The sequence below is a fragment of the Eptesicus fuscus genome, chromosome 2 (assembly GCF_027574615.1).
Source record: "Eptesicus fuscus isolate TK198812 chromosome 2, DD_ASM_mEF_20220401, whole genome shotgun sequence".
In the NCBI taxonomy this organism is placed as follows: Eukaryota; Metazoa; Chordata; class Mammalia; order Chiroptera; family Vespertilionidae; genus Eptesicus; species Eptesicus fuscus.
In genome coordinates, this window is record NC_072474.1 from 53,095,148 (window position 1) to 53,122,775 (window position 27,628).

Consider the following 27,628-nt stretch of genomic DNA (forward strand, 5'->3'; position numbering starts at 1 on the left):
CTCCCCCTCCCCCTTCCCTCGCCCGCCGGTGCCTGAGAGTGTTCGGCGCGGGCGAGGGGACCAGGAGAGCAGTCGGGGCTGGGCGCGCGGTGGAGCTGCGGCTGCTGCTGCTGCTGGGGAGGAGCGCCGAGGTGGCCGCCCCGCGTCTCCCCGGACTTCCCCAGTGGGGGCAGCGCAGCCGTTCGCCGAGCCTCCAGTTAGAAGGCGCCGGGCAAGAGGGTCCTCCCAACTCCTCCTCGGCGTCTCCTCTCCACCCCCCTTGGCCCTTGCCCTTGGAGAAAGTGGAGGGTGCCTCTCGGCTATCATTATTTCTTCGGACTGCTTCGCGGGGCACGGATTCGGCTGCTGCCCAGTGGGGCTTTCCGCGGTTCGCGCGTCGGTGTGGTTCCCCCGCTGCCCACCTCTGTCGACGATGAGGAAAAGTCTGCGGGCGACAGCGGCCCGCTGCGGACTGGGACTGGGATACGTGCTGCCAATGCTGGTGCTACCTGCCCTGGCCCTGCTCAGCGCCAGCGGCACGGGCTCGGCCGCTCAAGGTAAGGGGGTTCGCCGGGCTCCGAGGCCACCTCCCTTCGCTTCTTCCCTCCCTCCTTCTCCCTCTCTTCCTCCCCAGTTCTCCCGGCTTCCTCAAGGAGCCTCCGGTGCACTCCACGAGGCTCATTGAAATCACTTTAAATCCCGCTTTCCCAACTAGTCAAGAAGCTTTGGTGATTATGTTTAATGCGTCTTCCGAGATGGGCTTGGATGGAGCAGGGACCCACGGGGTGTGGACGTGCATCTGTCTCTGGGCATGCGGGCGCCGGGGGTGTCTTTTGCACTTCCTGCCCCACACGCACACGTTGTTGAACAGTGTGCACGAGAGGTGTGGACACTCTGGGTGTGCGTGCCGTGTGGCGCGCCTAGGGGCGCCCCGAGGCGCGGAGGCCCCCCGCGCTGGGCCACGTCTGGGGTTGCAGGATCTTCGGTGAGTCTCTGAGCGTGCCAGGCGCGGGAAGGCGCTCAGCTAAGCAAACGTGTCCATGGAGGCCGGGGACTCACAGCGCTGGTGCCCCTCGGCTGCTGCTCAGGGCGGCGGGGAGACACGTATTCCCCCCACACACACACCCCCCCCCAACCCCCGACCCGCTCGACCCAGCCTGCTGCAGGCCAGGGGGTGCGCGCCTCCGCACCCACCGCCTCTCGGCGTCTCCCTCCCAGCCGGCGGCGGAGAAACTTAGAACCTGTGAGCTCTGGGGAAACGGGCTGCTCGCTCAAACCAAATCCGAAAGTCCCCGGGGTAACCGGCCGGTTTATAACTCTGACATTTTAATTTAACGCGTCTGAGCTTTAAAATAAATGTCCGGGGCCTTGGGCACCGTGGGGAGAACAGCGGAGGGGAGTTGGCGGTGGGTAAGGAGGAGGGGAGGGAGGGGGGCTGATCACCTAGCTCCCTCCTTGCCCCTGGAGTTTGCGTTGGTAGCGGCAGTTCCCAGCCTTCGGAGCCCAGGAAGCCGAGTGGAAGAGAGACGGAGAGGAAAGAGCCCACGCTGCGCCCTCCGCGGTTTCTCTCGTGTCACCTGGGCTCCCAACCTCCCGGCCAAGCAAAGCGCCCACCTGGGTCGTTTTGACTAGTTCTCGGAGGGTCGCTGGCTCTGAAGAGGCAGCTCAGCTTTTCCTTGGGGCGGGGGTGAGGTTGGGGGTGGGAATGGAGGAAGCTTGTGCAGCATTCGGAGATAATGCAGGCATCCCATCCTCTCGGTTACATATCTTTAAACATCGGAGAGCAGAGAAGGTGCAGCGATAGCCTAACCGGCTGCTCGGACACTCTGGGGGGTCCCGACAGCAATCACTCTGCTCTGAGAGGGCGCTGGGGGCGAGGGCGTGGGAAGTCCGGGGCAGGGCTGAGCTTAGGCGGGCGAGGTCCGGGTAGCGAGGTAAGTGATTAGCGAGGCTTTGTGAATTAGCCGTAGCTACTTCGGGAGTAAATTTTCCTGCTGCCGCCTTAAGTGGCCGCGCTCATAAATCCTTTCCTCCGGGCCAGATGCCTCCCACCCCGAGTCTCTGCCCTGGTTTTCCTGTGCATACTTCCAGAGCTCATCTGTCCATTTTACAAAGGAATCTCCATGGAGACTCCTATGGACTTGTAGGTTTCTTGAAACTGGTTAAGAAGTTCTCAGAGTGTCAGCCAAGGGGACTTAGGAGGGGCTGTTGGGAAGTTTAAGTGGGCAACCTGATGAATAGTTGTGGAATCAACTGCGTGATTCCCTGTGGAATTCGCCTGCTGTTATTGGGTGCCCAAAGCCTGGGGTGAGGGCTGGGAGAGGGACCTGGACAGTGAGAGAACTATTTGGAGAAAGGACAAGTTAAAGTCCCCAAGGATGCCAAACAGGAGATCCTACATCCCTGCCCAGAGCTTACTACAGCCAAATTAAAAAGACTGCATAGGAAAAGGGATCGATAAAGATAAACTGGGGATTGTAAATGGATTACTATTGAAAGAAGAAAGAAGAGATGAAAATAAAAGATGCTCAGGATAGACAACTTTTGCCACTTGTGCTGTTTTTCTTCTTATAGACCAGAAGAGCCAGAGATTGAGAACTGAACCTGCTCTTCAGATCTTAAGTGGAGAAGTAAAATGTTTTCTATTGGATATGTGTATTTCAGTACTGGTCTCCTCCATTTAGTTTAGTTAGTGTTTTTTTTTTTTTTTTTTTTTTTTCAGTTCCTGGTGAATAAACTGTTTGTGTTTGAATCTTGCGATCTTTGAAAGACATGATTTCACCTCTTTTATCTTTATTATCCTCCATGTTCCCTGATACCAGCTCCTCCTGCCTTGTCTGTTAGGTATCAAACATGTAGAAAGTGCCAAACTCTACTAGCAGCTATTATCAGCTGCTATCACCACCCCTCTACTCCATTCCCCCAGCCTGCTTACTATCAAAGCACCATGACAATGCCTTCCCAGAATCGGACTTTTATCATGGTCTTGTGGTCAGTTCTCCTTTTCCTTCTAATTTCTTGTCTTTTCTCCTCTTGGTGGACTACATGCTAGCGAAACACAAGATGTTGTTGTTCCCTGGAAGTATGATTTCCATGTGCTGGGGATTTAAGGATCAGAATGAACTATTTTATGAATGACAGTACATATGCAGTTATGATGAGAAAGTTAATTTAAGCATTTTACAATGTGGATGAGGTTTTTATTCTGTTGTTAGAGAAGTACTGGCAAATTAAAAGTTTTAGGAAATGTGTCTCTTCAGAGATAGCCAAGAAAACAACAGATGTTTAAGATGAAAAAGCATAGTGAGTGTTATTTGTGAGTGTACTGTGTTTTGTAACTGTGCTTTAAAGAAAGACAGCAGTCATTTTAAACAGGTCCTTGGGACATTCTCTAGGCTTTAGGCAACAACTTTCTCCTCTCTGGCTGTGCCCTAATTGTTTCATTCAGGAATGCTGGGAACTCCTAGCTCTAGGGAATTTGTGGTGTTTCTGACTTTCAAGAATGAAAGATTTTAGTAGGAAAAGTGTGTGTGTGTGTGTGTGTGTGTGTGTGTGTGTGTGTGTGTGTGTTTGAATGGTGTGCCTCAGAATTAGTGTCCTGTTTCATAAATGCATTTTATTTCTGGACTATACAGCATTGAAATTCTGCTTATCTAGCACCAACTAGTGTTTCAAGTGTTAACACCACCAAACTCAGGACAGAAAATTACTGAAGATTCTAATCATATTAGGGTAATGCTCTACTGTCATAAACTGATTTATAATGTTTTTGATAAACAAGTAATATACTTCCCATAACATCGTAAAAATTGCTTTTGTGCATATATACATATTGGTATGGTACAATTGACATAAAAAAACACAACCTTGAATTTCATTACAATTATACTATATATTTTCCATTTTAGGAGCAGAGTAAATTCATAAATTCACATTTGGAATTTATAGTAAAGAAAATTAGGCTAGCTTACCTTTGTGTAGACAAATAAGGTCATGCATTCTCACTTAGGGAATGCTTAAAAGGCTTCAGAGTACAAACTTCTCCAGTACTTGCAAGGAGTAGGAATCATTAGATTGTTCACATTTATTGACTCCTTGGTCTTTTGTGTTCCGGATACTGGGGATTCAGAGTTCAACAAGACAGGGTCCTCTAACATCTCCCCTTGCAGTCCTGATCAGAATCCATACTGATCTTTTTAAAGCAACCCCCAAGGACATGAACACGAATGAGGCATGAGCTCTACTAGGCAAACCCTCTTTGCTTATTTATAATTATTGTTGACACTTAAAAATAACTGTTCTCCAATGTGTGCTAAGTTCCCCAATTAGTGTGGACAGAACAGCTAGAGTGTGGTCTGTTCAGCCTTAACTGTGCCTAGCACTTTTCTGATTTAGGTCATGGCTTTGCTGGAGCAGCAGAGGGAGTCACTGGCAGAAGAAACATTAATGTTACAGGCTGCAGCCACTTAGGAAAGATAAAGGGGGGAAGTGTGGGGCAGGGACTAAGCCAGCACTCTTGCCTTCCGATTCTAGATTTCAGCCTACATCTTTTTCAGCCTGACTTTGTATTTGTGGCAGTTAAAAACAAACCTGCTCACGTTTCTTCACAAATAAAAAAACTTACCAGCTCATTTGGGTAGTGGTGGTATTCAAAGTCAAGTTCTTAACAAACAAGTATTGTACACTTAATCATGTCCCAGATTGTGTGCTGTTTGTTAGGGATGCAGAATTGAACGAGATAGTTTTTCAGCCTTTCAGAAAGACAGGTTTATACGCATATAGTGGAAATTCACATTCTGAAATATACCATATTTTCCGGCGTATAAGACGACTTTTTAACCCAGGAAAATCTTCTATACGACCAGTCGTCTTATACGCCAGAAAATACGGTAACAGTGGGCACAGGTGTAGTACTTTCTGGACTCAAGCATCCAATGATAGTGAACTTAGGTCAGGCTAGGGAATGGTGGTGGGGGTTCTAAAATTTCTACACAGGGGAACTTGAGGGTGGCAGTTTGGTGGGAAGTTTGCATTGCAACTAACTTAAATCTTCCTTAGATTAAATATATGTTTAGTCTGGTTTGGGGGAGGCACAAGCTAAAGAGAGTTAGTGGTGTGTGCCCATTCTGCCATATATCTTAGTGGTTACCACCTCCTCAAGATCCTGCCCCCACCCTGCCTCGGTGTTTGGCAGTGAATGAGTTATTTAGTGTCCCTGTGCCTCAGTGTCCTCTGATATAAAGTGAGGATCATTACAAGTCATATTCGGATTGAATGAATTAATACACGCAAAGTATTTACAGCAATATTCTTTGTCTTCCAACCGTGTAAACCATTGGCAAAGAAATCTAGAAGTTGAAGAAATTAAAGGTCAGTGATTTTGAACTCAGAGAGGGATGGCTGTAGCTGCTGCTTCCCCAAAAGCAGCACCGGGAGCCGTCGGAGGAGATGCTCCCAAGTGTATGGCTGCGCACTCCTGGGCAGTGCATGGTTCCTTAAACAGCATGAGGAGCTCTCTCCTTTCATAGTCCCATTTCTTCCTTTCTGCTTTCTCTGCGAAGATTACCCCAATGCCAGTTCTAAAAATGCCAGGTCAAGCCCTAGCAGGTTTGGCTCAGTGGATAGAGCGTCGGCCTGCGGACTGAAGGGCCCCAGGTTCGATTCCGGTCAAGGGCATATACCTTGGTTGCGGGCACATCCCCAGTAGGGGGTGTGCAGGAGGCAGCTGATAGATGTTTCTCTCATCGATGTTTCTAACTCTCTATCCCTCTCCCTTCCTCTCTGTAAAAACTCAATAAAATATATTTAAAAATAAATAAATAAAAATGCCAGGTCAAGTCCCTGCCAGTTAGGTCCTGGCTACACACTCCACCCTTGACTTTCTTTCTTTACAATGAATGTTGAAGGGAAAAAAGACTTCCATACATAAACAAACACCTTTATTAAAGGAAAACACATGTCAAGTCCCATGTTTTCAGATAGGGTTTGGGGAAAACAGCCCTTTACAAAATGTCAGTAGGTTTTCTTAAAAAAAAAAAAAAATGGATACAGGTGTACACTCTGAAGAACATAATTGAATACATGTTATAACAACACAAAGAAATATATAGAAAATTAGATTGATTTGAAGGCAAAGCATATTAACCTGGCCTTTTATATATTGAGATTATATTTGCAATAGAAAGTTTTAGTATCGTAATTTAGAATAACGTGAATAATCTAGATAGCATTTTTTGAATGTTTCACCTTTAATTACTTCTACTTGGTTAGTGGTTATTGCTAATTTTTCACGTTTGGTGCAAATTTTTTTGCCCAACTTTTATGATAAAACAAGATATTTGTTAGTTTGTTTTTTATGTTGGGACAAATCTTTCTCCTACAGTATTTTCATTCTGCTTTTAATGTCTGATTGCTTGGTGTGCTCTTACAGAGCCTGATCTTTCTCATTCTCTCTCTTTTAAACCATAACTTCTTAAAGCCATGTATGGACTCTCCTTGGACTTCATATTTTGTTTGGATTTATAATTGCTTATGTATTTGTATAGGAAGGTACATGAATCTGAAGCCTTGGGTATTGCCCCAGTGGCACGTAGTTCAAGGACGTTTGAAATACAGCTCACAGAAACTCAGTGCTTTATTTCATGTAACTTTTTTTGAAGTGGAGTAAGTTTGGCTTGAGCACTGTTGCAATTCTACTATCTCCTTTATCCTAGTTCTTAAAAAGAAATCCAAAAAATTGAATAATTTATAGTTTCTCTTATTTTAAATATTTGTCATCTCCAATTTAGAGTATTAAATAAAAAAATTTTATAGTAATAACTATAAGCTATCAGGATCAGAGCTAGTAAGCTTTTTTATTCTTTCTAATTGATTAGAACTCTCAGAATTTCTGCTTTTTTATGAAAACCCAAAATATATTACGTTGCAAATATTTGGACTCTTTATAAACTAAATGTTGGAAAGTATTGTTCTATATTTGAGAAATTTAAAAAAGTTTTGGGTTGAAGTTTAACATGGTTTCTAATTTTGACATTCCTGCCCCTAGAAAGTTGCTCCCTTAGGATTCTATATGAGGTTTTGAAATACACAGAAGAATGTATCTAGATTTTATAGTAACTTAAAACTTACTTCGCTTCCTACACGGAGTTGATAGTGTTAAAACAATTTCGACATTAATTAAATTGAAGTCATAATTTAAAAAGCAAACTATAGCTTTGAAAGTGCCAAATATGCAGATATTTGCCCTTATGTCAGTATACCTTTATTAGCCCTAAGCAGTGATTCAAAAGTGCTTGGTGTGGCAGAAGTGAAGTCTAACATCTGAAAACTCCAATCATTGGGGAATAGCCTCTTTTAATTAAATAACCAACCATATCTTATTGCCAATGTAGAAGGGCAATGTGAGAGTGACGGGAGCCAGGTGAGACTTCATTATATTGATGTGCCCGTTAGAGTTCTTATTTTAAATAGGAGGGCTCAATAGAATCATGCTAACAGATGATATTGATTAATCGAATTGAACTCCAGACTTACCAGTCTTATTTATTTAGAAATGTTGTGAGGATAGGGAGTTTTTAACCTTCATTAATCATTGTCATTTAGATCTTGTGGCTAGTTTCATTTCTCAGCAATTATGAGAGCCATAAAAATGCCTTAGGTAGATGAACATGTATTATCTCCTCTTCAAACTAAGGATGTTAAACAACAGAAACTCCCTTAGCACATTTAACAAGTTTATTGATGAATGCTAACATTTAGGAGTTTTAGTCAATGTCTTAATTGATTATTTAATCATGGACTGCCTGAACTCAACAATAATTTATTGTCTGCACTCTTTTTTTTTTGTTGTTCAAAAGAAAAACCTTGTATATGAACATTTTTTCTCAATAAAAAAAGGTTAGTACTTGCAGCCCAATTATAAGGGCATATATGTCCATGAATGGCAATGCAGGTGTTTTCTTTCAAAATTCAAGAAAATTGATGTTTATAATAATATAACATATAAAAGAGTAGTATAAAGAATATAATTTTTATAGAAAATTAATCATTTTAAATTAATTCATAATGTATACTCTATTAGACAATAGAAGTTTAGTGCAATATGATAGGGCATGTGGTATAATAATATTCACTTGTAATTATAGGCATAGTGAAATACATGCACGTATAAGATTAAAATTAAAGGGACCATTCTATTCTCTATGAATTCACAAATTTGTTACTTGTATTTAACTTGACATTTTATATAATTTTAATATCTTTTTGAAATTTCAAGAACCTAAAAAATCCTTTTAAGATCTAGGTGAAAGAATATCCTCTACCTTTTACAGGAACTAAAAGTGATAGTCAATAACAGAAGTTCTGTTGTTTTATTAAAAGTGTTTGTCAGAGACTTGTATTATCTCTAATCCATACCAAACCAAAACAAAACAAAACAAAAAACAAAAAACAAAACAAACAAAAAACAAAAAACCCCCACAAATTACTATCACAATAAAAACTTTGTGATTGGGAAGCTGTAGTCAATAATGGCAATTTCACTTTGAACATTATGTCTGTGTGAAATTTGTTGACATTTGAATTTAGCTTTTGATAAAGGGAAAATGATATATTTTATCTTCCATTGACTAAAGAGTTTGCCAAATATGCACATCACAGCCACCAGTCGAAGTACACAGGTTTAGCAAGTAACAATCTAAAAGTCATTCTAAATAAAACAGTAATTATATTGCATGTCATTTTCTTTAGCAACTTTCCTTCTTTCTTCCGGATCTCCATATGATAATGAAAGAGTGTAAGCTATAAAATGTGTTATGGACCAAACCCAAGGATGCAAGGAGCCTAAGACATTTCCTTCCCAGCCACCAATGGCCATCACCAACAAAGTATGCAGCTTGGTGGAAATCAGAAGCCCATTTCGGTAACCGCGCTCAGAAGCTGAGGAAAAACAGGCATGTTCAACTCATTTATTTGTGCTATCCGGAAGAGAAACCTAAAACCAGTATTTCATCATAATATTATCCAACAGGCCCTCTGACATGAAACTTTTATCTAAATAGAGTCTTCATCTGCACCTATCTCAATTAACAGAGCAAAAGACAGTATATAAAAGGCATATATTTGAAGAAAGTTACATTTGAATTATACTTGGACCTATTTGGGAAGGATGTGCTTGTTTGAGAAATCTAGACTTAAATCAGAGGTATGTTGATATAGAGTTACTTAGAGTATATTCCTCTGGAATATATAATTAATCCTTTAGATGTCATAATAGAATGCATTGCCAATTTCTGAGCTGCTCTGTTAAACATCCTATATGGTCAATATGCAAATTGACCATCACTCCAACACACAAGATGGCCGCCCCCATGTGGTCAAAGATAGCTGCATCCATGTGGACACAAAATGGCTGCCACAAGATGGCTAGCAGGGGAGGGCAGTTGGGAGGGACTAGGCCTGCAAGGGAGGGCAGTTAAGGGTGACCAGGCCGGCAGGGGAGGGCAGTTAGGGGCAACCAGGCCTGCAGGGGAGGGCAGTTCGGAGGGAAAAGGCCTGCAGGGGAGGGCAGTTGGGGATGACCAGACCTGTAGGGGAGGGCAGTTGAGAGGGATAAGGCCTGCTGCAGGGGAGAGCATTTGGGGGGGACCAGGCCTGTAGGGGAGGGCAGTTGGGGGTGACCAGGCCTGCAGGGGAGGACAGTTCAGGGTGACCAGGCCTGCAGGGGAGGACAGTTAGGGGCAATCGGGCCAGCAGGGGAGCAGTTAGGCATTGATCAGGCTGACAGGGGAGTGGTTAGAGGGTGATCAGGCTGGCAGGCAGAAGCAGTTAGGGACAATCAGGCAGGCAGGCAGGCAAGTGGTTGGGAGCCAGCAGTCCTGGATTTGAGAGGGATGTCATACTGCCCGTTTAGGTCCGATCCCACCAAGGGGGTCCCATATTGTAGAGGTGCAGGATGGGCTGAGGGACAACTCCCCCCCATGACAAATTTTGTGCACCAGGCCTCTAGTTGTCATTAATAACAATACCAACATTGCATCTTAACTCTCACTCTTACATCAGAAATCGAATCACATTCTTTGTCCAGAGGAAGGTTTTAAGTGGAGTTTTATCTACTATTGCACACTTTAAAAAATGTTGCCAATATACAGATCTATTTATTTTTGTTTATATTTACACATGCGTATATCTATATAGAATTAAAAGACCACAGTGAAGAAAGTTATGGTTTACTTACTATAACATGATGAAAAAAATAAAAGGATGACTAGGAAAAGTTTTAATGATAAGCATGTTTCCAGAGAGATGAGGGTAATCAGTTTATTGGAGTTATTAGAAATGATGATCAGATGTAAGAGACACGTCATTTCTTATTGAATTAAATAACGGTGGAATTATTTCCTAGGAAGGTATTTCCAGGCAAAGTCTTAATGAAATGAAGAGTTACAAGGAGTGGACAAGTATAGTTCAATAATTCCTATGAGTATATATATACTTGCACAAATTGTGTGTGTGTGTGTGTGTGTGTGTGTGTCTGTGTAACCATTTTTATTTTAGAAATGAGAGCTCATTTTCAAATAAAATTGGCAATATCCTTAACAAAACAAAACAAAACAAACAAAACAGAACCTTTCAAGAAATGAAGACCAAACATTTTTACTTATAAAACGCATTCATGAAGGTAGTCATTGAGGAGGAAATCAGATTTCATCAATGGGTCACGACTGAAAATCACACCCTACTTTTCTGCAAGAAGTGCCTCTTTCTCAGCAGTCGCTAAGCCATTCTGTGCAGTGGAGATGCCTCTGCTGCCTTGGTGCAGTGGCTTATCGGATAGAGTCACGTTTTCTCCTCTCCTCCAAGGACGGAGAGGGGATCTCCCTAATAACACCAGTCTATTACAGACCCCGGAGGACTTCTGCTGTTTTCCTACAGAATGGACTAAATTTGTTGCCCGCAGGAGAACTTGCACACATGCACAGGTAAAATCCTTCAGGGGCGAGCAGGCCTCCCTCTCAGGGTGATCCCAGGAGAGAGGATTTCCCTTGTATGTACCCCCCAGGAGGTGACCTCCTCTGTGGGCTGAGAAGGAGAGGCCCCTGTGTTGTTCCTTCCTGAATTCTGTGATAGTTTGTTTCAACTTGTTAATCAAGTGGAGTTACGCTCCCAGGCTGGGGGACATTTGGTTTTCTTGGACTCCCCCAAAGGCTGGATAGGTTTCTCCATATGCATTGAAAGCTTTATTTAATTGAGCAAAAAATGAAGTTAGTTGAGAGGGAAAGAAGTCGTTACTATTGAAAGGATATACAGAACTTCACTCCAGACAGAGGGATGATATGCTTCCTTGTTGAATTTAATATTGTATTGGAATGCAAGGTAATGTCTAAATATTTACAAGACACATCAATGTGTAAATATATATTAATAAGTACCACGTGTCCACACCACTTGGCATTTCTGAACTAGGATTTTAAAAGATGCAAATGCACTCTAAGGCTCAGTAAGAATTGTTCTGTATGTTCTTTTGCGTTTCCTACATCCATGGATGACACTGGGTTTTCATAGCAAAATGAATAGTACTCTGCAAAGCCCAGCAAAGTAAGTGATAATGCCTCACAAAGTTTTGTGATCACAAGTCTAAATGCTAATGAGGGAGGTTGCCTGTTAAATGCTGAATGCAAGGTTAAGAAGAGGGTCTTCAAGATAACAGCGGATTCCAGAGTCCTTGAGTTTGTTTTCCATTCAGTGACAGTCACTAAATTAGGGAAAGGAATGTTCAAACAACACACTTGAGGAAAAGTGATTTTTATAGGAAGGAGCCATTTCTGCTAATAGCCAGTAACTGCACGTAACCCCACTGACATTAAGAGTCCATTAGCTAAGCCCAGTTTAAATAGCAGCTGATGCAGTGTCAGCTCAATGTACGTAGGAATTTTTTTCCTATCATTCAGTAATAGCAGTTCTGTAATTTCTTCTAAAACTACATGCATTAAGTGAAACAAATGTCATCCGATAGTAGTGGCAGGCTGCTACGAAACAGGCAGAGATTGGTGATGAAACAAAAGAAACAGTCTATAGAACAAGGAGATAATGAGTGGTAACGATGGTCTTAAAAGGGAGTCTTTGAGAAAAATCATATGGGGAAGCTGAAGCTGGGGTTCAGAGAGAGCTGTTTTCCGAGGGACACATAGTCGTGTGCACGACTTTGAGATATTCACTTCAAGTGAACAGATATTTTACTATCAGCCTCAGCGTTTACTTTTTCAGTGCCATTTGAAACAACAGGAAGTCCCTTCCCTAGGCACTGCTGTGTATGTAAATAGTTGTGTGTAAAGGGTGGGAGACACAAGCTATGGAGAAAAGTGAAAACAGAGGTACAATTTCATATGTGTTCATATTTTTTTTGAAAGTATAAGGATGTATTAGTACTGCCTGCAATGATAGAAAAGGTGGAAATGTCCACCATTACGCTCGTTTTTTATCTTTGAATATCTTTTACTTTCCTTTTTTTTTTTTAAAAAAAAAAAAAGCAAAATATTTTTATTGATTCCAGAGAGGAAGAGTAAGGGCGAGAGAGATAGAAACATCAACGATGGGAATCATTGACCGGCTGCCTCCTGCACGCCCCCTACTGGGGATGTGCCTGCAACCCAGGCATGTGCCCTTGACCAGAACCGAACCTGGGACCTTTCAGTCCACAAGCTGACGCTCTATCCACTGAGCCAAACCAGCTAGGGCTTTAATTTCCATTTTAATCATCTGAAAGACAAACACTTTTACTGCAAATATATGTTAGATTCCAAGAATTATTTTTTTGTCTTTTTAAATTTCATTTTATTTTTCCATCATGATTTATCCCCTCTGCTGTGGAAGTTGAACAAGAATTCTTTAATAAGTCACCTTGAAGAATTCCCTACGACAGTGTTGTGTAACTCTGAGACCATTGTAGAGACACAGTGAGGGTTGCTCAGGAATCTGATGTGTGAGATGAGAACAGGGCAGTAATTAATCAACGGCTGCCATGCTCACCCCACTGTAAAGTATCATGAGAACCTCCCTGTCCAACCCCCACCCCTCATTATCAGACCATTAGTGAAGGCCTGTACAGGCAACAATGGGGAGTCCCGCTTAAGCTTATGACCCCAGTCACTTGGGCATAAGCTTTGTGTACAGTTTCACAATCACACTTTCTAGTTCTCAGAATTATTCATCATTTCTAACCTGAGTACTATTCATAAGTCTGAAACATCACATCATTGATTTATTTACTTGTTTGTTTATTTATATTTTAAAATTAAGTCAATTTTTTTATTATGTTAAAAAAACCTCACGTAACCATGTATTGCTTAAAAGGAGAAAAAATGAAAATAAATAAAAAAAAGAAGAAAAGGACTACTATTTAATCATAATGGGGTGGCAAAGCTTCCCTTTTATGTTCACAGATTTTCATACAAATGTTTCTTAATAAAATCAAGAAGTACTCTTTGGTGTTGTTAACTGTTTTAATTCAATTCAGGCCACTGTGAAGGTTTGTTTGGAATGAATTGGAAGCTTAGATGGACAGAGTTTATGCAATTACATTTCTAACCAAAATCCCGTTTACTAACGTATTATATGAGGGACTTGATGAATAATCTCATCTTTAATATGTAACTCAAACATTAATAACAGATGGAAATATGTCTCAGTTCAACCAGTGGGCTTTGATTTTTAATTCTAAACCAACTTTATTTTTTTTTCCAGATTAAAACATCTGTTAAAAGTGACTATTTTCCATATGTTTTCCCTTTTCTATTGCATAAAACTTAATTCTATTACAACATGAAAAAAGAATGTCATTGTGTTTTGCCCCACAATAAATTAGTACACATCTATGAACTAGTATGATGAAATTGAATTATGTTGAAAATAACAAGATAATGCTAGACTGATTGAAATAGGACAATTATTACATTAGAGTTTGGAATAGGTTTTAGAAAAACTTACCCTGCAATATTAACATACTGTTACTTTCTTGGATAACTTTACAAGTGTGTCTATTTTTTTGTATGAAGAATTATATTTCTTTAAGAATTAAGTTAATACAATATATAATGTAGTTTGGCTCAATTAAAATGTTTATGCTTAGAAAAATTTTCCTAAAATAATATATAATAATATCCATTTCATAGTGGGATTATCATGACTATTTAGAATAGTGAATGGTTTTAGGTTTCTTTCACTTTTTTAGAGAGAAGAAGGGGTGGGAAGAGAGAGAGTGAGAGGGAAAGAGAGAGAGAGAAACATTGATTTGTTGTTCCACTTATTTATGCATTCATTAGTCTGTTGTATTTGCCCCGATCAAGGATCGAATTGGAAAATTTGTCATATCTGGATGATGCACTAACCAACTGAGCTATCCTGCCAGTGCCTCTCATTTTTTATTTTTGGAAGTTTAACATTTCCCTTTTCTTGACTGTTACGGAAGTAAAAATATATTAGATGTATGTATGCATGCAGATCTGATCATTTTCTTCTGTGCCAGATTTTGAATCTAGAATATATTCTGTTAAAAGTAGTACCTAATAAATGTCAATGGAAAAATCAGTTTATACTTTTCTCCACTATATTTTGGCTATACTCATAAAGACAAATATAAGTTAAAAGCATAGAAAAAACAATTAGCAAATTATTTACTTTTTGTTAATATTTAAATTCTTTCTAGAGGAATAGAGACAAATTCCTTAACTTATATCAGGAAATTTTAACACACGCAAGCATTTACTGATTCTAGGATAGACACAAAATTTATTAAACTGCTATTTCCAAGCAAGACCAGCATTGTTACATGTATAAGGGCCATATTATAATGTAGGCAAAAAGGGAAATTAGCTACCAAGCTGTTAAATATATATGTTGTGACTGACATGTACTGCATTTAATAAAGTATTTTTCTAATGGATTAGTTTATGAACAAACTGTGCTGGACTCTATAGCTTTGCATAGGCTCACATGCATTATTTATGATATATAAAAATGAAAAGGGGAAAATATTCAAAGATCATAGTTCTGCTTGAAAAATGTTTTCCAACGTGTATTTATAAAATGAAAGTGTATCATTGCTCAAATAACAACTTTATTTTGAAAGAAAAAAAAAAACGGGCATAGAAAATGCTTTTAGCTGCAAACAATATTCAGTGTTATAAATTTCAGTTCACTGTAACATCACATAATCAATCCTTTTTGTCCTTTTGTTCTTTAAAATGTTTCATTGTAAATTTAAAAATTAGACAAAACATAACATTTTCTCTCAAAATGTGTCAACGTAATAGAAGGACATAACCCCAAACATTTGTAACCCAAAATAATACAATAGATTCTTATTTATTTAATTACTACATTTATTACATTCTTTAGCCAACAGAATGTAGTAGATGCAGTAACTAAATAAACAAGGATAACTCACTTACCGCACCAAAATAATACCCAGACAGGAAACACTTTTAATTGGCCCATTGAACACTGACTCCTTTGTAATTTTCTTTGTCTAAAAAGCAAGTTTAACACTCTTTAAGGTTTTAACTCCAACCCTCCTCCACCCGCTCCCCAAGTGCAGCGCTGTAGGAAACATCCCACTCTTTAAAGGCAAAATTAATAAGAACTCTGGAATCAGCAGTGTGGTTTAGTCCCTACATAATTATAAAACCTCTTATCTTTATAGGATCTTATTCTGTTTAAAGAACCCAACAGAAGCAACTTAGAATGATTTTGATGATTGATTAAACTGCTTATTTGGGGTTTTATGCTGTGTATAACATTTGGTTTGTAGTAGTTTTCTTTTGAAGATTTCCAAAGGGGAAAAAAAAACCCCAAAACCACTAAAAAGATGAGACTATAACCCCTTCTTCTAGGCTATACCTGTTTTTTTCTTTCTGCTTTTTTTTGTTTTAAAAAAGATAAGCTTCTTAAAACTTCAATTTTTTTTCTGGACATTGAACTGTCTGATACAGTCCTGTTGTGTGATTACTGAGGGGTTTGTGTGTTTTTCATTGATACGAACAATATTTATTTGTGCCAGAATGAATGTTCATTGCTTCGTATTTTCTTGAGGAGGGAGGGGAGCAATTTTAGAAAGCCACGCTGTTCAAACAAAAAATTAAATTCTTTCATAGTCTCACATAATTATGTTTGCAACATTTAAACATATTCAACCCTTTAATGACATTCTCTTAGAAAAGGTGACCTATATTACCTAGATATGTTTCAAATATGTCCATTTCTCCCAGATGGATCTCTGTAAAAGGTTCTTCCTGCTTCCTGCCTGACCCCACTCTCTGTCCTCCACAGAAGAGGATCTGCCAGGCAAACCCTCATGGATGACATCAGTAGAGCTCTTTTGTTTAAAACCCTTTGATGTCTCTCTCTTTGCATCTAGAATCAGATCTAACTGTTAACTTGGCTTTCTGAGTCAACAGCCAATGTGGCTGACAGTGATATTTGTTCTCAGTCCTTAATTCCATTCCTTGACTTGGTGTGGGTATAGTCTCCTCAGTCCGGGGCACCTCCCCCAGATCTCACACAGGGTGCTCCAATGCAGCCTTAGGCGGGACGTGCTTCAGGGTTTCCGGCCAGCTGCTAGCCAGTGAGCATGGCGGCCTACCCCTTTGCTGTGAACCAGTGTTCCTTCCTCACGTTCCATCCCTCCCCGCTGGCTTCCTTCCATCCCGTCCTTGTGATTGAGTTTGCGCCTTCATTCCTTCATAGGACTACCTTTGCCACGCAGTGGTGATACTCTTTTCTCTTCCCTCTGTCCCCAGCCAGCATGCAGGGTGAGGAGGGCAGGGACCTTGTTCATCGTAGTATCTCTAGAACAGGACGTGACAAGCTGCTTGACACACACAGTCAGCCTGTAATGTAGATCTTTTGAGTGATGTTGGATGAATGCGTATTGTGTTCATGCATAAATAACATATCTTCCAGGGACTTGGGACTTGTCACGGCGGTGGTGGAGTTAGTGAGAACTTTCCAGGTTCTCTTCTGCACCCTTTTTTGAGAGTTCCTGGACAGAGTGAGCTGAATAGGAAGTTGTAGGCGGACCATGAAGAAAGTCTCAGGAATGAAAGTTCACTGTCCCTTGGATTCTGACTAAAAGGCCGATCACCTTACCTCTCCTTCAGAAATCCACTTCAGATGGTCTACCCTGTAATTTGGGGCTATTAAGTAATGAAGACCTGGGATTCTTTTGCAGTTGAAGGAGATGAAGCTCAGACAATTGATGGGTAAGCAATATGGGCACAGTTGGACTCTAACTAGTTTGGTCAAGTTGCCTAAACACACAATCAAGAGTTTAAAAGGTCTCCAAGTCAAACCAGTACCCTTTGACAGTCCTCAGAGAACCTTTTCTGTTTTCAGGTGTAGAATTCTAGCATGTAATAGTGCTAAAATAAACTGAGTTTCTACTGGTGGATGAAATTTTGTTTTATATAGATTTTTCTTACATCCAAAATTGCTCTACAGAGTACTTCTTATTTCTCTCCACTATAAACAAGCCTCTGGCAGGGTATGTGTCTTAGTCTATTCAGGCTGTTAGAACAAAATATCACAGACTAGGTAACTTAAAAACAACATACATTTATTTCTCATAGTTCTGGAGGCTGGGAGTCAGAAAGCGAGGCACCAGCATGGCCATGTGGGTAAGGGCCCCCTTCCTGGAACACAGACAGCCCCTTCTCTCTCTGGTAGGGGCAAGGGATCTCTATGGGATCTCTTTTACAAGAACACTAATCCCATTCATCAAGGCTCCACCCTAATGGCCTAAGACTCTCCCAAAGTCCCCATCTCCTAATAGCATCATATTTGGGCATTAGGTTTTCAACATATGAATTTGGGGACACAAACATTTTCACCTTTTTCTAAAAGAAATAAAATATCATCAAAATACAAGGTCTATTTTAAGAATACACTTAGCTAAGTTGTTCTGAATATAAGGTTGGGGGCAGGAGTTTGTGATGGTGGGGACAGAGGAACCTAGAGCCAAGAACAATACATCTATTTGGAGCACATGTTAAACTCAGTTGTTTCCCTATAATTGACCATTGTCAGAAATATCATTTTTGCTAAGACCACAGCCTGTGTTATCTTCGGGCAGGATATTTTGTTGTTGTTGTTTTAGACTAGGAAATAGATAGTGAAATGTATCATTACAAAGCATTATTGAAGCAGATATTTTCATCGGTACTTTCAAGGTGACCAAAATAAGTTATGGATTATGCTACACTGCCAGCAAAGAGGAAATTATAACAAGTAACTGCTTCTTTTTTGTTAAGACTTCAGTAAACACAGACCCAGCTTGCCCTGAATAATTACCACAGAGAGCTACGCCGTGGTCTTTAACGGGTAGTTGTTTGTAATCATGCGGCCTGCACATTGCCTTGACATAAAGCAGAGGAAGTGGTTAGGACACAGACCTGTAATTACGGGCAGCAGGTGCCCATAATGGAATGCCAGAGAGATGTTTAAAGGGGCAAATATTACTTTGGGAAAGACTGCAAGACGTGTGTATACCAACAAACATCAAAATAAAAACTGGCTTGAGAGCAGTACTAAAAGAATATTTCTTTGGAAACAGAAGAAAACGCAATAAATTCCTTTTATGCACATTAACCACATTCTGCACATGCCTAAACATTACCAAGGAATGAAGTCCGAAACAAGACGCGACTCCATTTTTAGAAAAGGTGATTTAGCAACATTAGATAATTTCTAGTTCTTAAAAGGTGTATTGATTGTGTAATCAACAGCTTTGCTCTTTATTTTAATGAGTATCACATGAACAAATTGAATGAATGGAAAAATTAGTTTTTTTCTAAAATGAATTTTCATGGCTTCAAAGGACACCAAATCATTGATTTCATTATCGCATATGAGCAAAAGTTTTGATTTCAATTACATAAGTATTCTCTGTTATAACTTTTAAGTTGAAGAAGGAAAACAAAACAAATCCTGTACTTAATGGAACCCAAAACTTTCATACAGATTTTAAATTTTACTAATTTACTGCATATTAATTTATTACGTATTTGTTCATTGTTGCATAAAAATTCACCCTTCAGTGATACCATTTTTCAATTTTTACCTTTTTCTAAAAGAATTAAATATCATCATCTTTTCTAATTGGAAAGAATAATGATCCATAAAATCCTTTATAATAAAAGAGTAATATGCAAATTGATCCTAATGGGGGAATGACCAGTTGCTATGATGCACACTGACCACAAGGGGGCAGACACTCAATGCAGGAGCTGCCCCCTGGTGGTCAGTATGCTCCCACAAGGGGAACTCTGCTCAGCCACAAGCCGGTCTCTCAGCTGCGAGCGCAGGAGCCGTGGCAGGAGCCTTTCCCACCTCCTCGGCAGCACTAAGGATGTCTGACTGACGACTTAGGCCCATTTCCCCCAGAAAGCATGCCTAAGCCAGCAGGTGGACATCCCCCAAGGGGTCCCAACTGCAAGAGGGCACAGGCTGGGCTGAGGGGACTTCCTCCCCCCCCCCCCCCCCAGTGCACGATGTTTGTGCACCAGGCCTCTAGTGTATACAATAAAAACCTCTAATCAAGTTATAAAAGAAATGTTAAACATGGATTTACAAAATACAAGGTTTACTTTAAGAATACACTTAGCTAAGTTGTTTTTATAGCACACTATTATTTTTATACTAGAGGCCTGGTGCATGAATTCATGCATAGGTGGTGTCCGGCCGGCTGCCTCGATCAGGGCCATCAGGCCGGGCCAGCTGGGTGGAGGGGACACAGGAGGTTGGCCGATTGGGGTGATGAACTCCTTTCCCTTTTTCTTCTGTGAAGCTCTTTATCTGGCCTTCAATTCTAAATGAGCTTTGCTGGGTAGAGAAGGGCGTGGCAAGAAATATTCAAAGTGATGAAAAGCAAGGACCTGCAGCCAGGGTGACCTTCCTTTTGAAAAGATGGGGCTGCTCCTGGCCAGGGGTTCGGTCTCCATGAAACCCAGGTCAGTCTTTGCATCGGGCAAGTGGAATCGCTGAGGCCTATTTGAGAGTTGCCAAGGCCGGGAGCCTGATCTCAGAACAGTTAAAAACACATTCGTGAAGGGATGTTATAGGTTCTCATCAAAAAGCCCACGCGTGTCTGTGCGACACCTACAGGGTTGCTTTAACACGGAAGCCTCCATCCCCAGCCCACCCGCCTCCAGGAGCTGGGGGGAGGTTGAAAGTGGCCGTGGGTAGATGAGGCCGGTGCCAGGCGACCTGGCAGGTGTCAGCAGTTTGGCCGTCTGAGCCCGGGCCTTGGGGAGACGGGCTCTGACATCACCACCGCAGAGGATTTGACAGCATCGGCAGCGGCTTCAGAGCTTGTTGCTATTTTGTTTTATTTTTATCTCCTTTTCCCTTTAAACCTCTCCAGGTTGCATGTGTCAGGGAGAGGAGCAGCCTTTGCAGCCTCCTGGGTGGAGAGCAGGCCTTCAATCCGGGTTCACACCCAGCTGGGCAGAGTCCTGTTTAGAAACACGTGTGGGTCTTGCATTATTTGTGCTATTACCGATAGAGAGGGTTTCAGATTCCCGCGTGTAAATATGCTTCCTGCCCTGACCGGTGTGGCTCAGTGGATAGAGCGTCGGCCTGCGGACTGAAGGGTCCCGGGTTCGATTCCCGGTCAAGGGCATGTACCTTGGTTGCGGGCACATCCCCAGTAGGAGGTGTGCAAGAGGCAGCTGATGGATGTTTCTCTCTCATCCATGTTTCTAACTCTCTATCCCTCTCTCTATCCCTCTCTCTAAAAAAAAACACCAAACAAACAAAAAAAAAATATGCTTCCTGCTTATCCACGAGGGCAGGAGGCCGAGCGCAGCCACAGGCACAGCCACAGTTCTTCACTCCCTCACAGCCCTCCGCCCAGGGCGGCGAGGCAGGCGCTTGGCACACAGAGGGGACCGGGGAGCAGGGTCGGGTGGCAAACGCAGAACACGGCCCTGCTCTTCCCAGGCCTTCTGTCTCATCCCGATCTTCCCGCTCCGGGTCTGTAGTGTCTTCCTCTTGAGGCCGATTCAGGCGTCTGCGGGACATGATGTTTATCACACGCTGTTTCTCCGTGTGGGTGGTCAGCACGGGGTGTTCCTGAACCAGGCTTCCTTCGGCATTGTGGTGGTGGGGGGGGGGGGGGGGGAGCATGAAGGTGGGAACACAACCCGTGCAGACTCCTTGCTGAGCGCCTTCTGTATACCTTCTGTATACCTGGCGGCATCTCCCCTCAGAAGGGTGCCAACAGCTCCGTTGCGTGCTCCCTGTGAGACCAGCAGGTTGGGGGGTGGGAGGGCGATCAGGGGTAGGACTGCCAGGAGTGGGGCCAAGGGAGGTTGGTGGGGGGCTGATCCGGGAGGATCGGGTTGGTTGGCTGCTGCAGTGGCGTCATAGCCACTGGTCGTCCCAGTCGTTCTGTTCATTCCTCAATAAAGGTCACTGGGCTTTTATATATATAGATTTTTCTTTCACCTTAATGTACACACCAAAGGCTGGGGTTTACATGAACTTACAGGAAATGCTATTATATGAGGCATAGACAGACTAAAGAAAAAATCAACAAAACGAAAATGTAATTGCCTGGGTAGTCTTTTAAAACGGATAATTTTAAAATGGATCATTTTCTTTTTTCTTTCTTTTCCAAGTAAGCATACACTTTGGCTGTTTTTATGTTGTGGGATGAATGAACCTCATGAACTGGAACACCTTCTAATGGAGAGAGGATTTGTGCTGAATCTGTATGACCCCATTCATTCTCAGATGTGCTTAGCACGTATTTTGGGGAATATTTGTTTTCCTGCCTAATTCTAACCATATATTTATTACTATGAAAACAAGTGGAGAAGTCAGTCATCCACCGTTCTTGCCAGAAATTGCTTTAGCTCCCACAGTAGTTGTATGTCAAGATCTTGCCCTACTTAAAAGGAAGACGTAAGATTTATTCTGGAAATTTACCAGGACAGACCAGCCCTCAAACATGCTAAGGAAAAGATCTCTGTAGATAAATTAAAATAAACTTAAGTCAAGCTTGACACATTATGCTTAAGATAGCTCCATCTACAAATACATATGTAAGTTGTAGAGGGTCTCAGTCTTTCTTCAAAGTGGACACCAAATATGGAAGAGAGATTCAAGAATTATCCAAAAAAACACATGGGTAAGAAGAGGTGGGGATAATATATGTATTATTTGTAATTATCAGCATATTTTGACATTGGACAGTTGGGATTCTTTTGCTTCAGATTGTCAACAAATTAAACCATGCCTCACATAAGGCCGGCAGTTTATACAGGTGAACAAAGCACCCAAGTAGTTGTGCGCATTCTCACTAGCAAAATTTTAAAAATTTACACGGAGGAGAGAGGTGTGATTGGAATTGGTAGCTGTGAAAGTTAGAATATATTTCTAATCATTTTAATATGTAGTATATCCTCTCAAACCACAGTTCGGTTTAACTTTTGTGATGGGAAAATAATTCGGTACAGCTGAGGTCAGTTCAATTCAGGAAGTATTAATTTCTGAATCCCATAGAGATAAATGAGGTAGAATAGTATAGCTTCTTGTGCCTGTCTGTAAAAACCTTAAAATCATGTGAGGAAGATGAAATATTGCAGATACAATACATAAAACTTCAAGATGGGAAATTGACATACGAATAAATGAAAATATTTTGAAAGAGATTAAAGGAGAAGTCAGTGTGATCTGGGGCTAGAACTTTTGGCAGGAACACACTCTTCAGCCAATTTTGAGGAAGGTATAAAGTACTGCAATCACTGAACTTAAAGGCCACTGCAATTGTTTTGTGATAGCTGGGCAAGATTCTATTCTCTCTTCACCTCTTCCCATTTTCTCCACCTCTCCACTTTGAGAGCAGTTCTGCCCTCCGGCTTTCTCCTATGAACACCTCTTGTCTTTGCCTTGAAGTGAGGCGGTACAGAGACCTGGTCTCTGATTTCTTCCGTCGCTCTTTGCCTTTGCTCTCCCAGGGCTACGTTCCGCTGGATGAGTGCAAAATGAGTCTCCAATCCAAATTTAGCTGTTTTATTACATACGCTGTAGCTAAGCTACTTTAGGCCAGACATTACCGCATCTGTCAGCAACAGTTTGAGTTTGTCAAGTTGTACAGGTTTGTTGTCTCCTTTTAAATACAGTTTTACATGTTTTAAAACTTATTTGGATTTTGAGTAATGGTCTCCTTAGTGGTCTGATGTTTGCAAAATGATGTCAGTGCTTGAAGGTAGAGGATTGCTGTGTTAGATATTTCCCCCTTCTCTCTGAAGGATGTATGAAGGGGAGGGAGGACCTGTTGCATGAATCTCCATGGGTGGGAAAGTGGATAGAGTTAAGCATAAGCACCCTGTAGAACTACTTCAAAGTCAATGGTAAACATTTCTATAATTAACTGAAATTATTCAGGTCATTTTAAATTGTAAGGGTTGAGGGATATATATGGATAATTCTGAAACTTAGATTCTAATTTCAAAACATAGGAATGTTTTGCCTAACATTGTTCACAAATGTTGGAAAAGATAGAAAGATAGTTGATAGATAATTACTTTTAGATTTGAAAGTGTAATAATTTTTAGAGCTGTAGTGCTCTTACTTCTTACTTTCCCTTTAGTAAAGGCTTTTTAAATGTTTCTTATACCTTTTTATCATTTGAAGAAACAGAGTATTGCTAGGGTAAACAGTATCTGGGATGCCAATGAATATTTCTGAAGCTCCGGTATTTTCCAGTTTCAGAAATGTGAACATAACAATGTGGGAAGAATATGGGAAAAGAGTGTGACGTGATTTTGCAGTTTAGTGTCACCGCCATGCACCTGGTAGGATCTTATTAAAAGTTCCTGAACTCATTGTATTCAAACATACATATAAAGAAACTTTATATTTTAGGTTAATAAGAAAATCACTCTGCATTCTCTCAAATGAAGTATTGATAATTTTTAACAAATGCTATGTTTCTCATTTGACCCACTAATCATAAGTCTATGAATAAAAATTTTATTTTTCCTAAAATATTTGAAAATAGTAATCTAAAATCAATCAAAGAACTTATATGCATATATGCATAACCCATGGACACAGACAAAAGTAGGGTGTAGGGCTGGGGAGGGGACAGGAGTGGGATGGAGGGGCATCAATGGGAAAAAAGGGGACATCTGTATTACTTTCAACAATAGAAATAAATTTAAAAAATGATAATAATAAATAAAAATAATCATAAGTGCTTTATTATGTTAAATATATATACAAAATATATATTAATATTGATAACTCTATAGACCAGTGATTCTCAACCCCATGGCACACACAAACTAATTACTAAAATTCTGCTGCACACCAAATATCTTATTTTTTGCCAATATGACAATAAAATTAGGTATAATTTTGATTCATTCACACCAGATGGCTATTGTTGTGCTAGCTGTTGCAATTTTTTCATTTGACAGTATAAGGGAAAAATAGGTAAGTGCTACTGATTAAATAGTCAGGTATTGCATGTTCTAAAAATTCTTGCAGCATGCCAGTGTGCTATGACATACTGTTGGAAATCTCTGCTATAGACTGCAAAGTTGAAGACCATGAAGTTACAGAGGCTGAGAACTACTCCAATATTTCAAATCTTAAGGTTGCAAAGCTTAACAAATAACAATCTGGACTGAAGAATATATATTTTTTAAAATTGAACATTATTAACTCAGTGGTAATACTAATCAGAAGCCCCAGCTTTCAGCCATATACGGCTGTGATTAAAAGTGAGTTAACTATTATTTCTCAATAAATACTATTTATTAAGTAATTAGTATAAAACTGTAAAAGGCAAGAAAAATATGACAAGTAGTATAAAATTTGGAAAATACTGATATATGTTGTATATTAATGTGTGTTTTATTATTGGTTACTAAAATATTTAGAATTGAAATTGACCACATTGCTTAAGTTGAATTTAGTCAATCTTTGTAATTTTATTTTATTTATTTTAATTTATTTGTAGAGTTCTTATATTGATTTTTAATATTGTCACTTGACTCAAAACTTTACCCTAAAAAAGCTATGATGCCATGCTTTTTAGGATATCACAAAGACATGTTTTGGTTCCTATTATTGCTTTCTTCAGTGCTACATTTTTTTTTTTCAAAGAATTTAAAATTGAACTCTTAGCTACTTTTATTCAAGAGGGAATTAATGCAAATAGTTATTCTTTTGGGGTTTTACTATTGGTTTGTAATGTTGGTAATATAACTACCTTAGGATCATTTCCAATCCACGTGAGTGGTTTCAGAGACCCTCAACATAGGGCAAAATTGACTTATTTTGAGAATATTATTTCAACTTTGAAAATGAGAGGCTCATTTAGGGCCTATATTCAACTTCGTTTTTAACTTGAATACATTTATTATACAGTGTTTGGAATATTGTTCTATTATGATTATTTAAATAGTTTGGGCTTTAGATTGTCAGACAGAAAGGTAAACCTTCATAGTTATTGCAAGCAATAGATTTGTTCTAATATTACTAGTTTAGTTACTTTAAATTATTTCTGACCATTCTTTATTAAAACTTGTTTTTCATTACCTAACTAACTTAAATTTAACCTTAACTTGACTATTGTGTAGAAATATATTTATTTGTATGGCAAACATTTTTTAGTGCATTTTTAAAAGCAAGTATAATTGGATCACTGAACCTACATATCTGTCTGCAGTGTGTTGAATGGACAACTAGATGCATTATAGTGACCTAGAGGTAGGGAGACCACATAATTATTGCTCAAATTAGGTCATGTTTGTGAGTGAGAAGGAAAGCTATTAAAGATTATTCCTGGACAACAAGCATAAACTGGGGTTATCCTGGAGAAATGGGGTGAATAATCACCCTACCAGGAAACTAACTGCAAAATCCTGCCTTTTCAATCACTATGGAACAAGTTAGGTTATGTTCTTAGTGGCTTTAGAATTAAGTATACTTTATTCCATACTTTTGAACATTTATTTTATTTTCATGAAATTGAAGAGAATAATTGATTAACCAGAACAGCTAACTTTCTTGCCATGTCCAATAATAGACTATGCTTTACCTGTGTGCCTTCACTCTTCATGACGCCTAGATGATGTTTTAAAAATAAAAGGTGCTGTGGAAAAGAAAATAGTTTGCTTCCAGTAATAGATTTTTTTTTTAAGTAATAGACATTAAGATTTATTTTGAAAAACTAGAATATATTTTGCTCACTTTTCTTTCATTCTAGTTAGTTGTCATTCTCCTACTGTGAGTTGTCACTAAATGGCCATCTGCTTTGAGAGGTTGTGTTAACATGTTGGTTTGGGGCAGCCCATGGCTACTCCACAGCAAGAACACAAAGCAGAGAAAGCCGTGAGTAAGCGTCTATCAGTTGGTTTACTTGCCTTAGTTAACTTCTACTACAGAATATGTAGAAATCTAACTGTAAGGACTGAAATGGATTTTTGGACTGAAAAGAAGTAGTATTTCCAAACAATTACCTTGGGCAATAAGCAGATTATATTTGCTATGTATGTCTTTGTTTTTAGAAATAGTCTCAGCTCATTGTTATGAAGATTACATAAGGTTATTTTTTTCAAACGTACTTATTTTGGATGAGAATGTTGGTGACACATTTTGAGTTACATGTGTTTCACACCTTTTTGTCTTGTGAAATTACAGGTTATTTTATTAAAAAATTATAAAATGAAAAACACAGAAAGAATGAGTGATGATTAAATACCTCCTTTTAAAACGTAGTTCTGCAAAGTCAGTTTGGAATTTTGCCCAAGAAGAATTATCAAGCAGATCTAATGTGAACTAGTACTTGAACATTCATTGGTATTTTAGGAAGAAGAATAAACTTGGGGAAATAGTTATATTTATTCTAGAACTAATGCATAAGGCCAGCGACACAGGAAAGGGCATTCTCAAAATTGCTACTATTATGTATATTATGCTTCCTTTTGGCATTTGAGCTTCCAAATGTGATCCATCAACTCTGTGCAATGTTTCCTTTTCTGACAGGGCCATGTGGAGAGGGGGCTTTCTGTGATTTGGCCAGGCTTCAGTGACCCTGTAATTTGGCATCTTTTTCAAAAAAAGAACACACGAGAAGCTGAAACCCAGATGGGGAGCTGACTTGCCTTGTGTTCAGAAACCTGACCTGCCCGGCACCTATATTTTATAGATGAGGAAACAGACCCCTATGGAGCCCAGAGCTCACACAGGTATTAATGTAGAACTAGGGTGACAAGTCCTGCCCCTGACTCCAAGATCCTGCCGCTTCCTACCACACAGCACTGCATCTTCAAAGGCCCTGTGCAAATTTCTGTTTCATGCCTCTGAGTCCTACTCTTCCTTAGCAAACTCAGGGGTCACCATCTACTGGAACCACTGAGGTTACCTGAGTAGGAGTGGAGGGTGACAGGCCCTGCTGGGGACTATGACAAACCAGAGAGCACAGTCCTGCCTGACATGTAAGGCTCAGGTCCTCACTGCAGGAGCATGGGCCCAATATGGTGACAGCTTCTAGTTTGTCAAGAAAAGCCAGAAATCTCGCTTTTTATTTGAAATTTCTCAGGCAGGCTACAGAAAACTTGCATGTAGGTGGACTTTTGCC

The 27,628-nt window shown here is 40.3% G+C and overlaps 1 protein-coding gene across 1 annotated transcript in view; it reads left to right on the forward strand.

Annotated features, from left to right (window-relative positions):
• Nucleotides 1-326: 326 nt before the first annotated feature.
• Nucleotides 327-27,628, forward strand: part of UNC5C (unc-5 netrin receptor C) — a 395,871-nt gene continuing 368,569 nt past the window's right edge. Inside the window, exon 1 of the mRNA XM_054723184.1 lies at nucleotides 327-536. Coding sequence (XP_054579159.1) covers nucleotides 413-536 — 124 coding nt within the window. The 5' untranslated portion in view covers nucleotides 327-412. The remainder of the gene's footprint in view (nucleotides 537-27,628) is intronic.